Genomic DNA, 19,185 nt, shown 5'->3' with positions numbered 1-19,185 from the left:
TATCCAATAATCCAGTTAGTCATTCAACTTATTTAGTTGACCTGATACAAATATAAGTAGGACTTAATATTTTAGTTAATCCGTTCCCTTATATGAAATAGGTAGGACTTAACTAATAAGTTAATCCATCCATATAGTGCCACCATCCCATACTGGTGCACTAAATCCACACAATCCAACCATTGATGTAACAAATTCAGAAGTATATTTAAAAATCCAAAGTTAAACATAATATTAAAATTATATTATGCTAACACAAGATAGGTCAACTCATAGTTTATTTAAGTTTCCTATATCACATATCCTATACATACAAAATCTTAAACTGATTAATATATTTTTCTATACAATCACTTAAGCATTCTTCATACTTTGTTTAAAAGTTAATTAAATCATCCCTAGTCCTTATTTGATGATTAGAACTCCATAATTTCAATTTTTAAATAAAACAACGTTGTTTCCGAGACTTCACCAGGTAAGGCTCGAGCATCCTACTGCAGGCTCGAGCTTTACCTCCCCAAATACTCGAGCATCACAACCAATTGCTCGAACATCACAACTAATTGCTCGAGCATCACAACCAAGTGCTCGAGCTTTTCCATCCTGAGGCTCGAGCTTTACTACCAAATGCTCGAGCTTTTTATCCTAATTTTCGAGCTTCACAATCAAATGCTCGAGCACTGTAATAGCGATTCAACATTGTTACGTGAATAACCCAGAATTTAAACTATGCACTAAATCCTTATTTGTTTCAGAAATCCTAGGCATGTTTCTACGTTCCATCCATATACAGATATGAAAAAAAAAATACATAATTTAAACATGTAAAAATTTATACAATAAATCAAATCAAAATTATGAATTTATCAATTCACAACACAAGAACAGATATGAACCAATTTCATAAAACCTATGTTCTAATCCAATTAAACATACATAATTATTTCATTTTATGTGTTTAATAAATCCTGAAATTTTCTAGACATGTACAAAAATACGAATCAAAGGAATGGAGATAGAAGAATAACTTGTCTTAAATTTTCGGATCAAAAGTTAAACTTCTTCTTGATCTTCTTCTCCAAAGGGTTCTCTCCTCCTTCCTTCCTTTTCCTCCTTCTCTCTCTAACTCTCTCTCTAAAATACATTACGTGATATAATTTTGAAGCCTCCTACAGACTTATACTTATGTATAAATAGGCTAAAGAAAACTAACCCTAATCCTTATTTCATTCCAAGTCAACACAATAAAGAAAATAAAATAACTAAATAATAAAAAGGTAACGTACAATATGTTACGTATATAATTTATGTATCTCATTAATAAATAAATGAATTATACACATTCCATTATTTATTAACAGATTTTCTAATAATACCTAAATTACCATAATAGTAAAAGGTAACTCAAAACATGATACGTATAAAATCTATGTATCTTTATTATATAAATATATAAAAATATAAATCAAATTAACTATTAATACCCCAATTACCATAAAAGTAATATATAAATTACCTTCCCTTTTTATATATGTATATAATATATATCTATATATATACATACACAACTATCCATGGATAATAATCCATACCCATCCAACTTCCTATCCAAATAGTCCATGTAACCTAATTGGTTGGCCCATTATTACTAACCATAACCATAACCATGACCATAAAAGAAAATAAAACATTATAAAATAAAAAATAAAATAAAATATTTAATTTACAATTAATCAAAACACCATTTAAACACATAATCTAATTAAACAACTAACGTATAGACAAATACAAATAACACATAAACACATAATCCAAATAACCAAATAACACTTAATTTAATTATACACATAAACAATTAGTCAAATAATCAATTAAATAATTAAAAAATATAATTAAAACAAATAAATAAATACCGAAACTATCCTTTTAAAATTAGGGGTATTACAGTATGCATAGCTTGAGTTTTTTGGTAAATGGCAAGCGCCCACTCGTTACAGTTGGTATCAGAGTTAGGCTCAACCCTTGATCCAGTGTCACGGCAAGCATCCAACTCCAAAGGCTTCCGGGTTTTGCGAGTTTGGGTGGGGGAGAATGTAACAAAGGTCATTTGTCCCACATCAAATCTGGATGGGAAAGTGATTGGGGTATAAATGGGTGGATATACAGCACTACCCAATAGTTTAAGCTTTTAGGTAAATGGACAAGCGTCCACCCGTTACAGAAAGCCATTATAAAAATTGCAGTACAATTATACATACAAAACAGAAGACTCTTAGTATTATATTAACAAAAAAAAAAAAAAAAAGTCTATTTTTCAATCTAAAGAGGAAAATAAATAAATAAATAAAATAAAACTGAAACCAAGCTATCTATATATATATATATATATATATATATATATATATATATGGGCAAACATTAAGATTAATTACTAAATAATTGAGTCACCAGAACAACGGCCAAAGACTCATTAGTCTGTGATTAACTCTTCCAACATAGACGCAATAATCACTGATGGATCCCCAAAAAGAATACCAACTATAGTCTTGAGGAATATCTTCACTGTCTTCCATATAATATTCTTTAAACCTTTACCATCGTACTTGTTCGAATTACGTAAGAGTTTTAGATCCATCTCCTCTAATGCAACGGAATCAACCTTATCAATAACCCCTTTCTTCCATGCCTCATGAACCATTTCAGTCACACAGTGTACGTGAAAGTGATACTTCTTACAAGCAGAAACGTAAGACCAGCCCGGAATGTTAGTTTTGTGGTCTTTCTTGTTGCACCACATGCACTTTGATAACACCTTGTCATGAAGCTCGAAATTCACACCATCGATGCATAGTTTACTTTCGAGGTTGCAACAACAAGGGTGCAAGCTCCATCCCTTTGCTTTGTCGTGGTAGAAAGAGCCACATATGTTCCTCCCACAAGCAATGCAACATTTCGTGGACTGTTTCCTAGGAACTTCATGATCAAGGAATTTCAGAGTGGATCCTCTGACAAATTCATGGGAAATTTCAGGTTTGGGGGACCTGCATTTCTCATGGAGCTCGTGATCGATCAAAGTGGTTACATCTGTATCTAGGTCCAAAGCCTTCCTCCTTGCATTCAGCACAAGTGAACGGTTTGTTATAGCTTTTGATCAACTCGAAATCGTGCTTGTGGCCAGTTTGATTTTTCTTAGCAGTACTAGTCATGGTGAGAGCACCCTGATCAACAATTCCTTCCCTGAAATCAAGAGAACAGAAAGGAAGTGTTGGATCAATAATCATGCAGACTTTAAGCATTTAATTTTCATGTGCGAGGAAATTTAATTAGAGGAAAATAAAACTTTTGCATATAAGCTAAGATCTAGATAGACTTCTATGTATATAGTGACGGACCCAGAGATTTGTATGAGAGGAGGCAACTTTGAACAATAATAGTGTATAGGGGTATCATTAGAAATTTAGTGAGACATATTTAATATTTTCACAAAAAAGTAGGGACATTTTAAAAAAAATTATAGATAATTTTGTAAAGAATGTTAGTGAGGGCGGCTGAAAATTGAATGGACATCAAATATTTGGATGGACATCAAATATTTGGAATAAGTGGTTTTCTTTGACTCTAATGATGTTGGGCTCTTAGAATATCCAATAATCCACCACCATACACATGTAGTCCTCATCCTATATACATACCGAACAATTACTTGGAAAAATCCTGGTAGCGGAGTAATCTTAAATTTTTTGGAAGTAAACCTCTTCGAACAAATTAAATAAAGGGCACCTTGGAGGAAGAACTCCTTTTTAACAACTATATACTAGCTAGTTAAAAAAAGAAGAATATCAAACGAACAAGATGATTGTGTTTTGGCCTTTTTAAAATGCATGCATAATTGTTAAACGAATTAAGGTTAGTTTAATTCATCCATATATGAAATGTATTTCGTAGGCATACTTATGATATGTTTCAGTTTTCAAGATAAAAAATAAAAATAATAAAAATAAAAAACAAAAAATTCTTACAGTTTGGACCCTTGATGTGGGTGGTTATGAACTCCTTTAACAGCTGGTTTTACTGGTACAATTTGCATGGTCTGCAGCTCCACTTTCTTTCCAGACTTCTTAATTAAATATTGCTGCTATGAATTCATCCTCACCGAACTCACCACCGACAACCCAATTGTAGTCCTCATCCCATATGCATGTCAGACAATTACTTGGAAAATTCCTGGTAGCGGAGCAATCTTATAATTTTTGGAAGTAAACCTCTAAAAAAAAATTAAATAAAGGGCACCTTGGAGAAAGAAAGAACTTTTAAACAACTACTAGCTAGCTAGTTAACAAAAGAGGAATATCAAACGAACAAGATGATTGTGTTTTGGCCTTTTTAAAATGCATGCATAAATATTGTTTAACTAATTAAGGTTAGTCTAATTTGTATTTCCTAGACTGACTTATGATATGTTTCAGTTTTCAAGATTAAAAAATAAAAAAATAAAAACAAAAAATTCTTACAGTTTGGACCCTTGATGTGGGTGGTCATGAACTCCTTTAACAGCTCGTTTTACTGGTACAATGTGCATGGTCTGCAGCTCCACTTTCTTTCCAGACTTCTTGAATATTGCTGCTATAGATGGGTGCGTGTGGGTCAGCGGTACCTGAGATGGTCAACTTCCCTTCATTTTCATCTATTTCACTTGAATGCTTTAGTCCTGGATAATTTTGCAGCACTTTCCGAACCTCTTTCTTACATCCAATGCATGTACAGTACAGTTTCAGAACAAAAGTCTTAGGGGCAACCATAGAGGAGTCCACTGAAATCCGACTAATTAATTCCAGCTGATCACAAAAGGAGACAAGACAGATATATATATATATTTATATATATGATCAGATCTCCTTAATTCATCTGTTAAATTACTTAATTTCCAAAAATTTGATTGAATTAAACAACTATTAAACAAAAACAAATAAATAACTAATTAAAACTATAATTGTTTCACAGCATGTAAAAGAACAGATAACGAAACTTTACTCAAATGAGGGCAGTTTGCTAGAGTTATGTGTCCAAAACCAAAAGGCAGCAACCGCAGAGGGAGGGGACAGCGATTCAATGTGATTAAATCGATTTTAGGGTTTATATGAAGTGTCACAAAACAACTACCTTGTTATCAATATTAATAGATGCGATGTGATTCATTTGCAATATTTAAAGCAAATTCAAAGACTGGTCTCCCTCTTAGAGGCTAAGAAAACCTCAAAGCCTTATAATAACAGATTAGGTGAAAGTTGGTATATACTTGGTAATCTCTGATACTGAATGATACAGAAAGGTATATATAGCTAGGTTCGGAAGTTATAAATTATATATATATATATATATATATATATATATATATGTTTAATGATTTTCAAGACAACTACCGTCCGGTCCAGTGGGAATAGAAAGGTATAGGTTCGGAAGTTATATTATACTATATTATATATATATGTATATGTATATTCAGGTCTAGCTCATATCAAATCCTCTTGAACTATGTATGCGTGCGTGCATATATATACATATATAGTAATTAAGTCGGTTATAACATCTTGCACTAGAGTGTCATTTAATTTGGTGGGTTGTCTAAATCTAGTTGACTGCTTAATTATTTTCTTGGGTGCCAAGAAACTTCAAGGATGCTACGTAAAATAAATCTCCTTCCAACATCCTTCAAATAGTGGAAAGTCATTTGGTTGACAGCACAATTATTTTCTTAAAATAGTGCATGGTTGTAAACTATATATTATATAAATCTTGTGCGATTTGACGTTGGTTTAATTAAACGAAACTTTTGATGCTTAGTCTCAGGTTAAGGAAAAGTGGTTTGTTATTATCTGATTAAAGAAAATAGATAATAATATTGCCGTGACACACATAATTATCGAGAGATGGAACTTTCTTTGACGGCCTCCATTTAGTCAACCAAACATTTACAAGTTGTCAGCCATTATGTCAGTGTGATGAGATCCCTATTTAGATCGAATTCTATGTAAGCATCATGTAGATTACGAGTTGTTATATAAGCGATGTAAATTTGTATTGGCACAATATAAACACAGAATAAAAATAACACAAGAGAAGATCCAAGTTTATCATAAAATTGAGTGATTTTATGAGTTTCAAATAGTTATCTTTTTTTTTAGTTAAAGGGTAAGCTTGTATAAATGGAAAAAATAATGTACAAGAGAGTCCTATAAGATAGGAACAACAAGCTGCACAAGGCAGCAGCAGAATCCCAGCAAATACAAATGCAATGAACCAGTCCTAGCAAGCAAATACATAATAGGTTACAGAACCAGACTTCTGTTAGTTCAGGTAAACAGAATGCAATACAAACATAAGAAGCAACCATCCAAGCAAACATCTTCCAGTAAACATTTCCATTAAAGGCAACCAAGTTTAAGGGATAGTTAAAGCCTGAGCACAGGCATTACTGCATCCATCCACGAACAGTTTCTGCAGGTCTTCAACTCTCCTAACATTCCTCAGATCAGAAGCATTCTTTAGCTTAATTGAGGCCAGTTTTCCTTTTAAACATTTCTTTATCTGAGAAATAACTGAGGTTGGGGATGAGGAGGTGTTCCTGAAGGCCTTATTATTTCTTTCCATCCATAGAAAGTAGACAGCAGCAGAGAGTAGTAACTTATGCACCAGAAAATCACTAGCACTCCAATGAGCAGAACACCATAAGATCAGTTCTTTCCAACTAGAATGTACAACCCAATTGTGTGTTGAATGAATGACCACACCACATTTGAGAACTCACACTGGAAGAATAGATGGTCTAAGGATTCATTGTTGGCTAGGCAAAGAAAACAAACATTGGTACAATGCTTGTACCAATAAAGTCTTCCTTTTGTTGTTAACCACGCAATAAAGCTATGTTTGGGAATATGATGTTTAAACCAAATGGTCTTATGCCATGGGAAAATGAAAGTGGGAGGGAGGAGGTATTTGATTGTATGAGCAAGGGAGAAATTGCAGCTAGGTGAAGGTAACCATAAAACTGTATCAGCATTGGTGGAAGGATTTGGCAGTTCATTTAGTTGAGTGTGAAAGTTCTGTGATTGAAAGAAGGGAATGTGAGCAAGTGAGTCAAGTACAATTCAATGATTCAAGGAAATTAGCTTATCAACTTTGACTCTCAAGTCCAGTTGAAAAATTTCCCCATCATTAAAGTTGATCTGATTGAGCAAATGCCCATTTGGAAGCCAGTAATCCAACCACATCATAATATCAATGCCCTAAATATAAGGAAGAAGAAGGCTCTTGTGCCAGGCTATTAATTTCTTTGTTAGTCGAGACCCACTGCAGTATTCCATGGAATGAAGCATAGACTCAAAATTGAAATACAACCTGAGCAGAATATATATAAAAATAAAAAATAAAAAAAAAACAGTTATAAAATAAGGAAGAGCATGCCCTTCCAATGATATTAACAACACTTCTAATCTCACCAAAATCTTTATTGCAGATTAATTTCTCACCAAAACAAAACAGTACATATAAAACAAATGACGCCTAGTAGTAATAGATTTCATTACTAAAAAAAAAATGAACCTGAAAAAAGCAAAGGAAAAAAGTTAGAAACCAAGTTGTATATGGCCAAACTTTTTAACATTACTAACTAAATCACCAAAGCAATGGCCAAATTTGACCTATTTGGAAATTAATTCTACCAACACAGATGCAACAATAGTTGGATCTCCAAGAAGAATACCAACTACGGTCTTAAGGAAAATTCTCACAATATTCTATTTTTAATTATTTAAAAATAAAAAATTATTTTAAAAATTACAAACTAAGCAGGCCCTTAAAGCCTCCTAACCCTTTGCTATCTCCATCCGGTCCACCATCATCCATTCTATTTCTATTTTTATTTATATATAAAAATATACTCCCTCCATCTCAATTTAAATGTCCTATTTTAAGAACCGTGACACACCACGTTCGGCCCACCATCATCCATTCTATTTCTATTTATGTATTTCTATTTCTACATACTCACCTTGTGAGTCACCGTTGACATTTAAATGAGGACTGAGGTAATAATAATTTGTAAAGTAAATGACTTTAGCCTCACCAAGGTTTGGCTCAATTACCATCTAAGTTTGGTTGACTTAACTCCAACCCCATAAAATTCCAAAAATGCCTCTGTGCAGTAAGATGGCAAAATTGAGCTTCTTAATCATAGACCATTTATAAAATCACACTATTTTGGGTAAGATATTTACAAATTAAATCTCAAAATTAATGTTTCATATACACATAATTGGAGATTTATAAAATTAGTATATACATTCCATTAAACATGCATTTAGAGATTATTACACATAAATGTGTTATACATTATTTAGACATACTATTTGATATGTTCATGCTTTTCATGAAAAAAAAAAAAAAAAAAAAAAGGTCTTACCCTCGAGTAACTTTGAGTTCTTGTAAACTGCATCGCTTGGGGTAGGACTGGTACCATTTTTAGGTAGCCACGAGCTCCTTCAACTAGTCTTGCCGGTACCTTCGTCTTCGTGTTCACAGTGGTAAAGGTGGTGTTCTCATCCAACATGAACTCTAAATATGATATCTTCTTTAGATGCTTATCAATCATTTTTTTTTTTTTTTTTTTGGATGGTAAAACAAACACACACACACACTTTTTTGCCCACGTCCGGACTTGAACCCCTCCCCTCTTCTTTGAAGATGAGGAGGTTATACCATTAGACTAAAGGACTTTCAGTTCAACCATTTTTTTAATAACGTGGGTTGCCTGAGATGATCACCTTCATCTCATCTTCATCTATGTCATGTGATTGCACTCCAGATGCATTTTTCAGCACTTTATCAATCTTTTCTTTGCATCCATCACATAAGCATTTCACTTTGAGATCAAAAGTTCTATAGGTAGCCATTGAAATCAGACTTATAAATCTTGATAAAGATCTCCAAAATTTGAATCAACCACCTACCAAACAAAAATAAATAAATCTGATCGATCAAGATAGGTAATATCTATTTCTAAATATTAATCTCAATTACCAAGAATTGATAACTGACCCGATAAGTACTAATTATAGAATACTATGAATTGTTGTTCATTTAATTAATTTCAAATAAATCAGTATGTTGCTCAAAACAATAAATAGAGTTGTGATTATAGTTAAAGCTGTTGGTAGAAAACCTAAATAACTAGTTTGTTTCTTTTTTTTCTTTTTTTCTTTTTTTTTGTAATTCAAAAAAAACTAGTTATAGTAGGATATACTATTCTTTATAACATACCAAAACTATCGTTTTAACATTAACAAGTGCAATATCTTTTTTTAAAAAGATAAATTTAAAAATTCGCTTTTATCAATATAATAATAAAAATAAAAGAAATGGGTAAAGTGCAACAAACTCTTTTAAACTATTGAAGTTTTACAACAAACCTCCCTAATTACAAAAAATCCTCTTTAATTATAATTTTGTTGCAATTTACCCCACCACATCATCTTCTGGTGCCCGAAAAATAGAAAGACCAATTTACCCTTATCAAAGATCGTTTTAACCTTTCTTTCCCAAAAATCAGAAAGTAGTTCTCTCTCGATATATAGAGATATAACGTTCTATTTATATATATAGATCTTCTTTCCAAATATATATATATATATATATATATTGTTCTATATATAGAATCTGAACCAATTCCCTTATGAACAGATTATTCTTGCAATTTTATATATATCAACATATATCATTTTATATATATACATAATATACACATATATATATATATATAGATCTTCTTTCCAAAAATCTTCTACCAAAAAATCCATGTGTATATATATATCACATCCTCTGTAAAAAAAAAAATACAATACATCAGTATATATGTGTATATAATATATATAGAGAAAGAGAGATAGACATGTTTAATTTGAGAGAGAGAGAGACATGCCAAAATTAAACGAGATATAGATATATATATATATATATATATAGACAGATACAGTGATATGGAAGGAGGAGGGCCACGGATCGATGAGGAAGAAGGACAATGAATGAATTAGGGCAACTTATATATGACAGATCGATGAAGAAAATAGACGTTAGGGCTTGTTTGGACACTAATTGGGTCCAACTATACTGAGCCTGCTCGACGATGGTCGCCGACGTGGGATGGACGATGGTTCACAGAATATTGTGAGTGGTGGGATGACAAGAACAGTAACCAAAATAAAAAAAACCTTAAAAATAGCATTGATAGACATACGGCGGCCAAGGAGAGAACCAACGGCGGCGATGTAATGGATGAACAGAGGACATAGAGAAGGGAAGGGAGGGCAGCAGCGTGAATATGTTAAGTCTGAACTTCAAAGGTCATTATGGTCTTTTACTTATGATAAGGGCTCTATGGTCATTTAGAGAATATTGGTTATCACGTGCGCTAGAAATCAATCAGTGGCCGGATTGGGTGAAGTGCAATTAGGGCTGCAACTCGGGCGAATTGGATACTTAACTCGGGCTCAGCCCAACATACAAATCTTCAGCCCAAGCCTAGGTATAGTTTCGCCTAGTGAGCCCAAGCCCAGCCCATACTTAATTTTTAAAACACGGGCTAAACTCGGGTTCTTTATTCGGGTTATATTTTCGAGTTTTCTTGGACTTTTAAATCGGGCTCTCTCAATTTTATTAGTGCTTGGAGTTGGAGCAGTTGTATGAGTTTCAAGTTTCAACCTCATCATGTTCAAGTAGTGCATCATCATCTCCAACAACATCAAGATGACAAGTCCAGAAGCTGATAATGATGATAAGGTAGCAATACCACAAGGCCTTGAATCTATGTGATGTGTGTTCATGATGACGCTTCCAACAAAATACAAAACATACAAAGTTAACAAAATATTTAAAATATACAGAACGTCCAACATTAATAATAAATAAGTACAAAGTTAACAAAATAACAAGTCACATTCCAACAAAATATAAAATTCATAACCAATATTAACATTTCGGGCGGGTTCGGGTTGGGCTTCGGGCTTCATAACATATCTACCCGAGCCCGGCCCGAATTGAATTCGGGCTCAATAAACTCAGCCCAGGCCCAGGCCCAGAACAAAAAAATCATTGTCCAAGCCCATAAAAATACGGGCTGGGCTCGGGTGAATTCGGGTTAGGCCCACCCGAGTTGCAGCCCTAAGTGCAACCAAACAGCATAATCTAGGGTTTAATGTTCCTTTAGAAATTAGGGGTTTTTTTGCTCATTGAGATATAATTTAAGGGGGTTTGTTGTACTTTATCCATAAAAAAATATTAAAACACACTTCATAAAATGTTGGATTTTTCAAACATTCCAAAAATTCCCAAAAAAAAAAAAAAAACCCAACATATATCTTATATATCCTCTCTTTATATAAGGCCACCATTCTTACCTTCCCTCTCTCACAGATACAGTGACACACAAAAGCATTTAAATATGCTTTGATTAATTTTCCTTTACCAAAATGACTTCATACATGTGAGTATATTTTCTCTATTTTCATGTCTCTGAATACCAATGTATACTTGTATATCTTCTAGCGCCTTATTTTCCTACCATGACCTCCAAATTTGGGGGTCTCAAATTTTGGTCCAACAAATATAGTTATACTAGGCCTCAAAATTTGGCCCAAAACAAAAGTTGATCATACAAAAAAAAAATTGAGGATGCAGGGAAAAAAAAAAAATATTTGTTGACGCATAATAGAAATAAAACGTTTGGGTTTATGGGCCCAATTTTGTTCAGTTTGGCTGTCTTTTAGCCACTGAATTTCTTTACCCATTTTTATGCTTTTCGAATCAAGAAAAAAAATTGGAAAAACGATTTGTGTTCTAGGGCTCCTGTCGCTCCTCGAAGGCTCGAAGTTGAAGGAGAAGATTTGGGTTAGTGTTTGGGAGATTAGCTTCAGTTTCATCAGGAGCAGCGCCAAAAAGATTACAAGTAAGTAACTCTTCCAATAATTCCAATTTATGGTAATGGGTTCCTTTTTCGCTTTTTCCAATCTGAAATTGATCCTTTTTTTTTTTCTTTTTTTTTTTCTTGATTGATTCCGCGTGTTTATGGAATCTTTTATCTCCTTTTTGATCTAATTTCATTTGGTCTGGTTCATTATTGAATTTTGAAACTTCAAGTCCGATTCCTTCTTCCTATATCTCCATCCACTCTCTCTCTATATATACTACTTTTATATTTTTTGCAAGTAATATATATATATATATATATATATATATATATATATATATGCTTATATATGTAAATTTCGATCGAATAATACGATTAGAAATATCTGACTCCACGTTTAATCTCACCTTTCAGCATTCACAGCTTAGAGTATATATATATATATAAACTAATTATTGACGACCATCGATCACGTTATCCCTCTTCAGGTGAGAGTTCTCTCTATCTCCTCCTCTCTCTCACTCTATATATATATATATATATAGGTGTGTATAGAGTATATCTTTTAGGTTTTTCTTCGCAAATTAGGGATTTTTCATGCTCTATGGTAAATCACTCCCTTTTTTCTCTTTCTCCCTCTATTATTCAAACAGTTTTTGAAAACCAATTTTTTGCCTTCAATAATTCTTAGTTTGAAAAGATTGAACCTTAGGCCTTGGTGTGAAAATTTCTCTTTTTGTCATTGTGGAAACAAAAAATATCTAAATGTTTTCTTTTTAATGATTCGATGGATTCTGATGGGTTGTTGGTTACTGTTGCAGCAAAACCAAACCGAGCTCAAACTGGCTCTAGCTCTAGCTCGGTTTGGCTCGTTTGAATCTCTATTTTCAATTTTGTTTTTTATTTGATTTTAATATGGTGATTTGGAGTGGGGTTAGTCTGTTGCTTCAATACTTGGAAACTTAAGAATGGGCTTTTTGGGCTTTTTTCTGATTTGCTCACACAATAATTAGGTATGGTTTTGGAAGTATGTGTTAGGCTTTCTTTAATAAAGTTATGAGATTTTTTTTAAAATTTTGCAGGCAAGCTGTGGAATAGTAGACTGGATTGATCAATCCTATTTCTGGTTTTGAGAAAGTTGTGGTTTTACCTGGGAAATTCCTATGGGGAAGAACGAATTTTTGACACCAAAGGCAATTGCAAACCGAATCAAGGCGAAGGGTCTACAGAAGCTTCGGTGGTACTGTCAGATGTGTCAGAAACAATGCAGGGACGAGAATGGCTTCAAGTGCCATTGTATGAGTGAAAGCCACCAGCGCCAAATGCAGGTATTTGGCCAAAACCCTAACCGAATAGTAGACGGCTACACCGAGGAGTTTGAGACTTCCTTCCTGGAGCACATGAAGCGCAGCCACCGCTTCAGCCGTATTGCTGCCACCGTAGTATATAATGAATATATTGCAGATCGTCATCATGTTCATATGAATTCCACTGAGTGGGCCACGTTGACCGAGTTTGTGAAGCATTTGGGGCGAACTGGCAAGTGCAAGGTTGAGGAGACCCCAAAGGGGTGGTTTATTACTTATATAGATAGAGATTCGGAGACCCTTTTTAAGGAAAGGTTGAAAAATAAGCGAATTAAGGCTGATATAGTAGAGGAAGAGAAGCAAGAAAGGGAAATTTTGAAGCAAATCGAAAGGGCTGAACAGTTAATGCCAGTGGGAAATGAGGACACACAGCCTTCGGGGTCTGCACTGCTACCACTGTCAAAGTCAGAGAGTGGTGAGAAGATTGCATTCGCACTTGGTTCCTCTTCAAAACCAATTGAAAAAGAAAAATCCAAGAGCTCCAAATTGGTATTTGAAGGGGCAGAGAATGATACTAAGAAAGTTAAAGACAATGGAAAATCAATAAAAAATGGGGGTGGCAGTAAATCAGCTTTGGATGATTTGATGAGAGAGCAAGAGAAGGCGAAGGAACGGATTAATAGGAAGGATTATTGGTTGTGTGAAGGAATTGTTGTTAAGGTCATGAGCAGGGCACTGGCTGAGAAGGGGTACTATAAGCAAAAGGGTGTTGTGCGTAAGATAATTGATAAATATGTAGGGGAAATTGAAATGCTTGAGCGTAAGGGCGTGCTGAGGATCGATCAGGAAGAGCTCGAAACAGTAATTCCACAAATTGGGGGTCTAGTGAGAATAGTTAATGGGGCATATCGTGGATCAAATGCGCGCTTGCTTTCAGTAAACACAGAAAAATTTTGTGCCAAGGTGCAGATTGAGAAGGGTATATATGATGGCAGGGTGCTTCAGTCTGTTGAATATGAGGATATATGCAAAATTTTCTAGTGACATCCCCAGGTAGATCATTGAATTTACAATTTTTTTCTCATGTTTTGCTGATAGCTTAGTGTTAATTTTGGGTTTGGTAAGTCAGAGTGAGCCTTGCTAGTTTCAGTAACAAGAATGCAAACATTTGTACCATTGTCTGTGTATCTCTTGAGAAGGCCAGCAAAACATTGGATTCTTATTTTTTCACGTTTGCCTTGGTCTATCATATAATTGTGAGAAACCTTTTTGACATGTTTTGTCATCTTCCATCTTCTTTTAAGCTATATGTATTGTTATACCATGTTTCATTAGCGTTGGTTGAATTTTCCCTGGTAAAATCTGTTGTGTCTGTTCTTGTAATTTTGTGGATGCATGCAATGCCCACCCCACCCACTCGTGGATTATATATTGGTCAAACGATTATTATGAAGGGTCTAGAAACCATTCATGGCTGTGAATTGGTAATGGTTTGGATAACTATATGTATATCCTGGATGCATGTGTTGCCACCCATATATGGACTATTTTTTTCAATGAATTATCATATGGGTTCTAGAAGCCATGACTTTCTATTAGCATCAGTAGCTAGTGAGGTTTGCCCTGACCTTTTCTATGGTTTCTTATGAACAGTCCCTTTAAGGCTTTAATATACTTCTGTGCTTATTCATTGTAAACATTTATAGTTTCATTTTGTAAAGGTTGAATATTCATCATTTACTTATCACACACACACACACACATATTTGTATATTAATCATTTATTGGTTCATTCTGTGAAGGTTGAATATTCATTTATTTTATAACTTCCCTTTCATTAAAATTTAAAATTTGGAAGAACTATATGTTGAGACCAATATGGTTATTGCTGTCACTCATGTGGACTTTACAACGTAGTTTAGTTGATTAAATTTATTAATTGATGAATGCATAGGTGGGACTAATTTGAATTTGGTAATATTATGCAAGTGACTTCTGGCATAGATTTAAAGGTGTTGTCATTTGGTTAAGTCACCATCTATGCATACTTGTAAAGCACGAAGCTAGTTTTTCTTCTCTTTTATCTTGTGCATACCATTCCAAGTGTACGTTTTCCTCTTTTTTTGAGGTGTAGGTCGCCCATCCACATGTTAGATAAATCACATTTGGTTAAAGAAAACTAAAGCATGTCTCCCTAAAGGACACCCATATCACCATGAATCCACCTTCTTGTTAGCTGTGCAATTTCATCCCTTTGCTTGGATCCATATTCAAATGCCCTCCTGTGCTAGGCCTTGCTTTGCCATGTTTTTAGGCTATTTTTGGGTTGGCTCTTGACAAAATTGCAAACAAGTAAAGGGAAAGTGCTTTATCTTTCTTGCCACATTTTAAGGTAGGTTTATTAGAGGTCGGGTTGGATTCGTTGGAAGTTACAGTTTGGATTCTAGAGTATGTTGTAGATACCTTGAATATCTGTGAAGCTAATAACCGCCTTACAATTTTATTTTTCTCAGATAATTAAAGAAACTACTGTAGGTTTGTTTCATGGCAGATGATCCTAGTTAGTTGTTAGGATAAAAGACTTCAAAGCCACACAAGTGGCATAATTCATAATTCGTCTAATGATAATTTATATGAAGTAAATTAAGTTTCTTCAGCTCTCTGACTTTTAAGCTGTTTCTCAACTGTGCCTTAGTTTTATTTGATTATAGGTTTTGATTTTTCTTTGTTCAGTAGTTGATTAATGCTAAGGATCAGCTGATATGCTGACTTGGTGGTATGTTGCACCGTGGCGGAATACTCTAATTGGTTTGACATATTATCTTGCACGAGTATATGTGAACAAATGATTCTTGGGTACAGGCAGTAAAAAACACTACCAATTAGGTTCTGCTGAGGATTTAGTCTGCAGTCATCAAAGAGCCTTGAATATACAGCTTGAATGAAAAAAGCTACCAAAACAAATAAAATCATTCTTCTTTGGCCATCTGACTATGTGGGCATGAAAGATTCTCGTAAATAGTCTGGTTATCTTAAAATTGAACAAATTGTTAAGTTTCAGCATTCTTTCTAATAGGAACCCTTTTTTTTTTTTTTTTTTTGTATTACTTACTTTTTCCACTTCTATTACCTCCCTTCCCCATCCAAGCGACTCAGGTTGAGTGTATCTCGTGTCACTTTCAATTTCCATGTAAAAAATAATAGTAAAAAATTGATAAATTCTGACTCTTTTTTGTAGGAGGATACAGATATAGCTGATTCTACATGGGTATTCTTTTCTAACGGAGTGAATTGATACTACTCATAGCTATCGAGCAATATTGTGGTGTGTGTTGGTTCTAACTGACATGTGGATTTCAAATTTAAAATGGATATAATGGTGGTCAGTATTAATGGTTTTAACTATATATATTTTTTCTGAATCCTTTATAATTGCTAAATATTTAAATTTGTTATCTGATTTGGGTTTGATTTTGATGTTATGGTTTCAAAGTCCCCCTACTATGTTCAGGTTTGTCTTTTAAGTGGTCCAAAGCCCTGGGGTCTAGCACAGAAACTTCTGTTGACCTTTCAAACACATATCTTAGAAATTTTCTGGTTATGAAGCTAAATAGAGCGGAATGAAAAAAAAAATTTATTCTAGCTGATCCCAAATAGTTGGAATTTCTAGTTGAGTTGGGCGAGCCTGTGTGGAGTTTTAAAAGCAAGAGATCCAAACTGTGTCAGGAAGAACCCAAATTAGATGAACATGGTCAAAGCAAGCGAGTGAAATTGTGATTTTCACGTGACTTTTTATCTTTATGTATTGTGTTAGTATAACATGTACTTAGCTATTCCAAAAAATATATTCTGATGGGAAATATGGCTGGATGTGTCCATTGTTCTTTCATATTATTTAAAAGAACTGGTATGATTTTTATGAGTTGTATGACTTAAGTTGAAGGAAAAGAAGTGAATTACTCTATTTTCCCTGGCCATCCACAAGAATGACATAAATTGTTGTGATCGTGCAATAAGTAGACTATTAATTAGACTATCTAGAAGTTGTCCTTAATTGATTCCCAAATCTTGCATGATTCAAGAGTATACAATATGCCAAAGTATGAAGGACAGCTTTTCAATTTTATCTATTGACTGAACTCTTTCTTCCTTCATTAAATCATGATATTAAGAATGATAGAGATGCTTCTTTAATCTTTATGTTGGTCTTTGAAGTGGGCATCCTTTTTTTTTTGTCCACCTCTTGTTGTCTTTGAAGTTGTAAGTTATGGTTGGAACATAATCTTCTTGCTGCACATATTTTGAATATTTATTTGATTGTTAGACATATTGAACACCAAATCAGTCAACATTGACATATGAATCATGTTTTGGAAGCCAAACATCTTGTAAGAGCTAAGAGACTATTGACTCAAAGGTTTACTTATCTCTAGATAATTGCTAAAACTATCTGTCTTATCTGACAGTCTCTGCATTGTTAGAAAGTTTTTGATTTTATGTATGGTTTTTAATTAATGGATTACACACACACACACACATATATATTATTATCCAAAAATTGCAATCTTTGGATAATTGATGCTTTGTGAAAAACATGAACTTGGCTCTAAAATTTCTGTGTCAGGGTTCCTGAAAATTGCTGGAAAAAAATTTCTTAATATGGAATATAGCCTTGTTATGGGAATTTGAGCTGAACACTAGGGATTTCGGACTGCGATTTTCCTGACTTATTGTAATGATTTGACTCTGAATTTTTGAGATATTGAATTACACTGAAAATCGTACTGGTGGAATTTTGTTTGATACAATTTAGTTGGAAATTGAATTTTCTATGAATTTTTGAAGTTATATAAGTCTGGCTGTGAGTCTTCATCACGCACTAGAATTTCACTCTCTTGTTTGCTATAATGGATCAGTTTTTTTAGTTTTTTAGATAAATTGTTGATGTTACAGTATAACAAGTTAGCTTTTAGATAAATTGAAATTGAGTGCATCATTGGACGTTCAGTGCTTATATTGCTTACTACATGAATCCACCCACTTTACACGCCTGCAAGTGACCTTCAAATGAAGATTGGGTTTGGGTTCGGGTTGGTTTGTCAAATCTCCAATTTCTATTGTTATATCTTTATGAGGAATCTTCAAAGCCCTGATGGCAACGGCGAGAGCCAAATCCCATGTGGGTTTTTGTTCAATATTGTGACTTGCGCAAAGCAAATCACACCACGGAGATTTATCAGTGGCTAGGTTTCAACATTGCTACACAGATCATAGCAGGTTATGTCTTTCTTGTGGTTGCTACTCTAATTATGACTAACTGAGCCCTTGCGAAGCACCCTCATCTGAAGAGGGTAGACCTTCTTGTTGTAAGCTTGTTGTAGATTAGGATCCGAGTTGAATATGCATCAAGATTACTGGCTGGCGTGCTTATCAGTTTTCATATTTGAGAATTATACAGTAATCCTCCTGATTTTAATGGATAAGTGTGTATGTGGTGTGTGTGTGTGCGTGCGCCATGGGCGCTTGCATTTGCATGGAAAACTGGATTTAGATGTTTAGCAGATTGAATTTGGATTTTGTTTTCAAAAAATTTGCAAGAAATTTAGCAAAACCTGAAGGCCACAAATGCGTGCTCCTAGAAACAGATTTTACCTACAGGTGCTGGAATTGGAAGCATGAAAGAAAAAAAAGTTGGATGACAACTATGTGATGGAGAAAAGGGTCCCTGATGGCCTTTTATGTGGGACTGCTTCCTCTGTGTATGGTGTGTGTCAATTTGGAGTTTAAGACTAATGTTTGGTTTTTCAAATCAAGGATATGGCGTGGAGACCGAGGTCGTTGGCGATGACAAAGTTGAAAGAGGGTACGGAGGAGTCGAAGATGAGCTGGCAAGGGCGTCAGTGGTGGTGGTGATGGCACCAC

General features: G+C 34.1%; 2 protein-coding genes across 3 annotated transcripts; one reads left to right on the top strand and one right to left on the bottom strand.

Annotated features, from left to right (window-relative positions):
- Positions 1-2,470: 2,470 nt before the first annotated feature.
- On the bottom strand, positions 2,471-3,281 carry LOC132269911 (uncharacterized). Its single transcript, XM_059771130.1, has 2 exons — positions 3,083-3,281; positions 2,471-2,973 (listed from the first exon to the last, which is right to left on the bottom strand). The coding sequence occupies exons 1-2, from the start codon at positions 3,279-3,281 to the stop codon at positions 2,471-2,473; spliced, it is 702 nt and encodes a 233-aa protein (XP_059627113.1).
- An 8,417-nt stretch (positions 3,282-11,698) lies between these two features.
- Positions 11,699-14,538, top strand: LOC132270927 (KIN17-like protein). 2 transcript variants are annotated; one of them, XM_059772147.1, is made up of 3 exons: positions 11,699-11,995; positions 12,371-12,444; positions 13,039-14,538. In XM_059772147.1, exon 3 carries the CDS (start codon positions 13,120-13,122, stop codon positions 14,302-14,304), a length of 1,185 nt encoding a protein of 394 aa, XP_059628130.1. In that variant the 5' UTR covers positions 11,699-11,995; positions 12,371-12,444; positions 13,039-13,119; the 3' UTR covers positions 14,305-14,538. The 2 variants fall into 2 exon arrangements, with proteins under 2 accessions (XP_059628130.1, XP_059628129.1); XM_059772146.1 differs by lacking the exon at positions 12,371-12,444 and having other exon boundaries at positions 11,700-11,995.
- The last annotated feature ends 4,647 nt before the right edge of the window (positions 14,539-19,185 follow it).

The sequence above is a fragment of the Cornus florida genome, unplaced genomic scaffold (genome assembly GCF_030987335.1).
Source record: "Cornus florida cultivar Cherokee Brave unplaced genomic scaffold, ASM3098733v1 CherokeeBrave_3.0.0_Hap2_Chr08, whole genome shotgun sequence".
Lineage (NCBI taxonomy): Eukaryota > Viridiplantae > Streptophyta > Magnoliopsida > Cornales > Cornaceae > Cornus > Cornus florida.
This window is presented reverse-complemented; position numbering and strand designations above follow the sequence as displayed.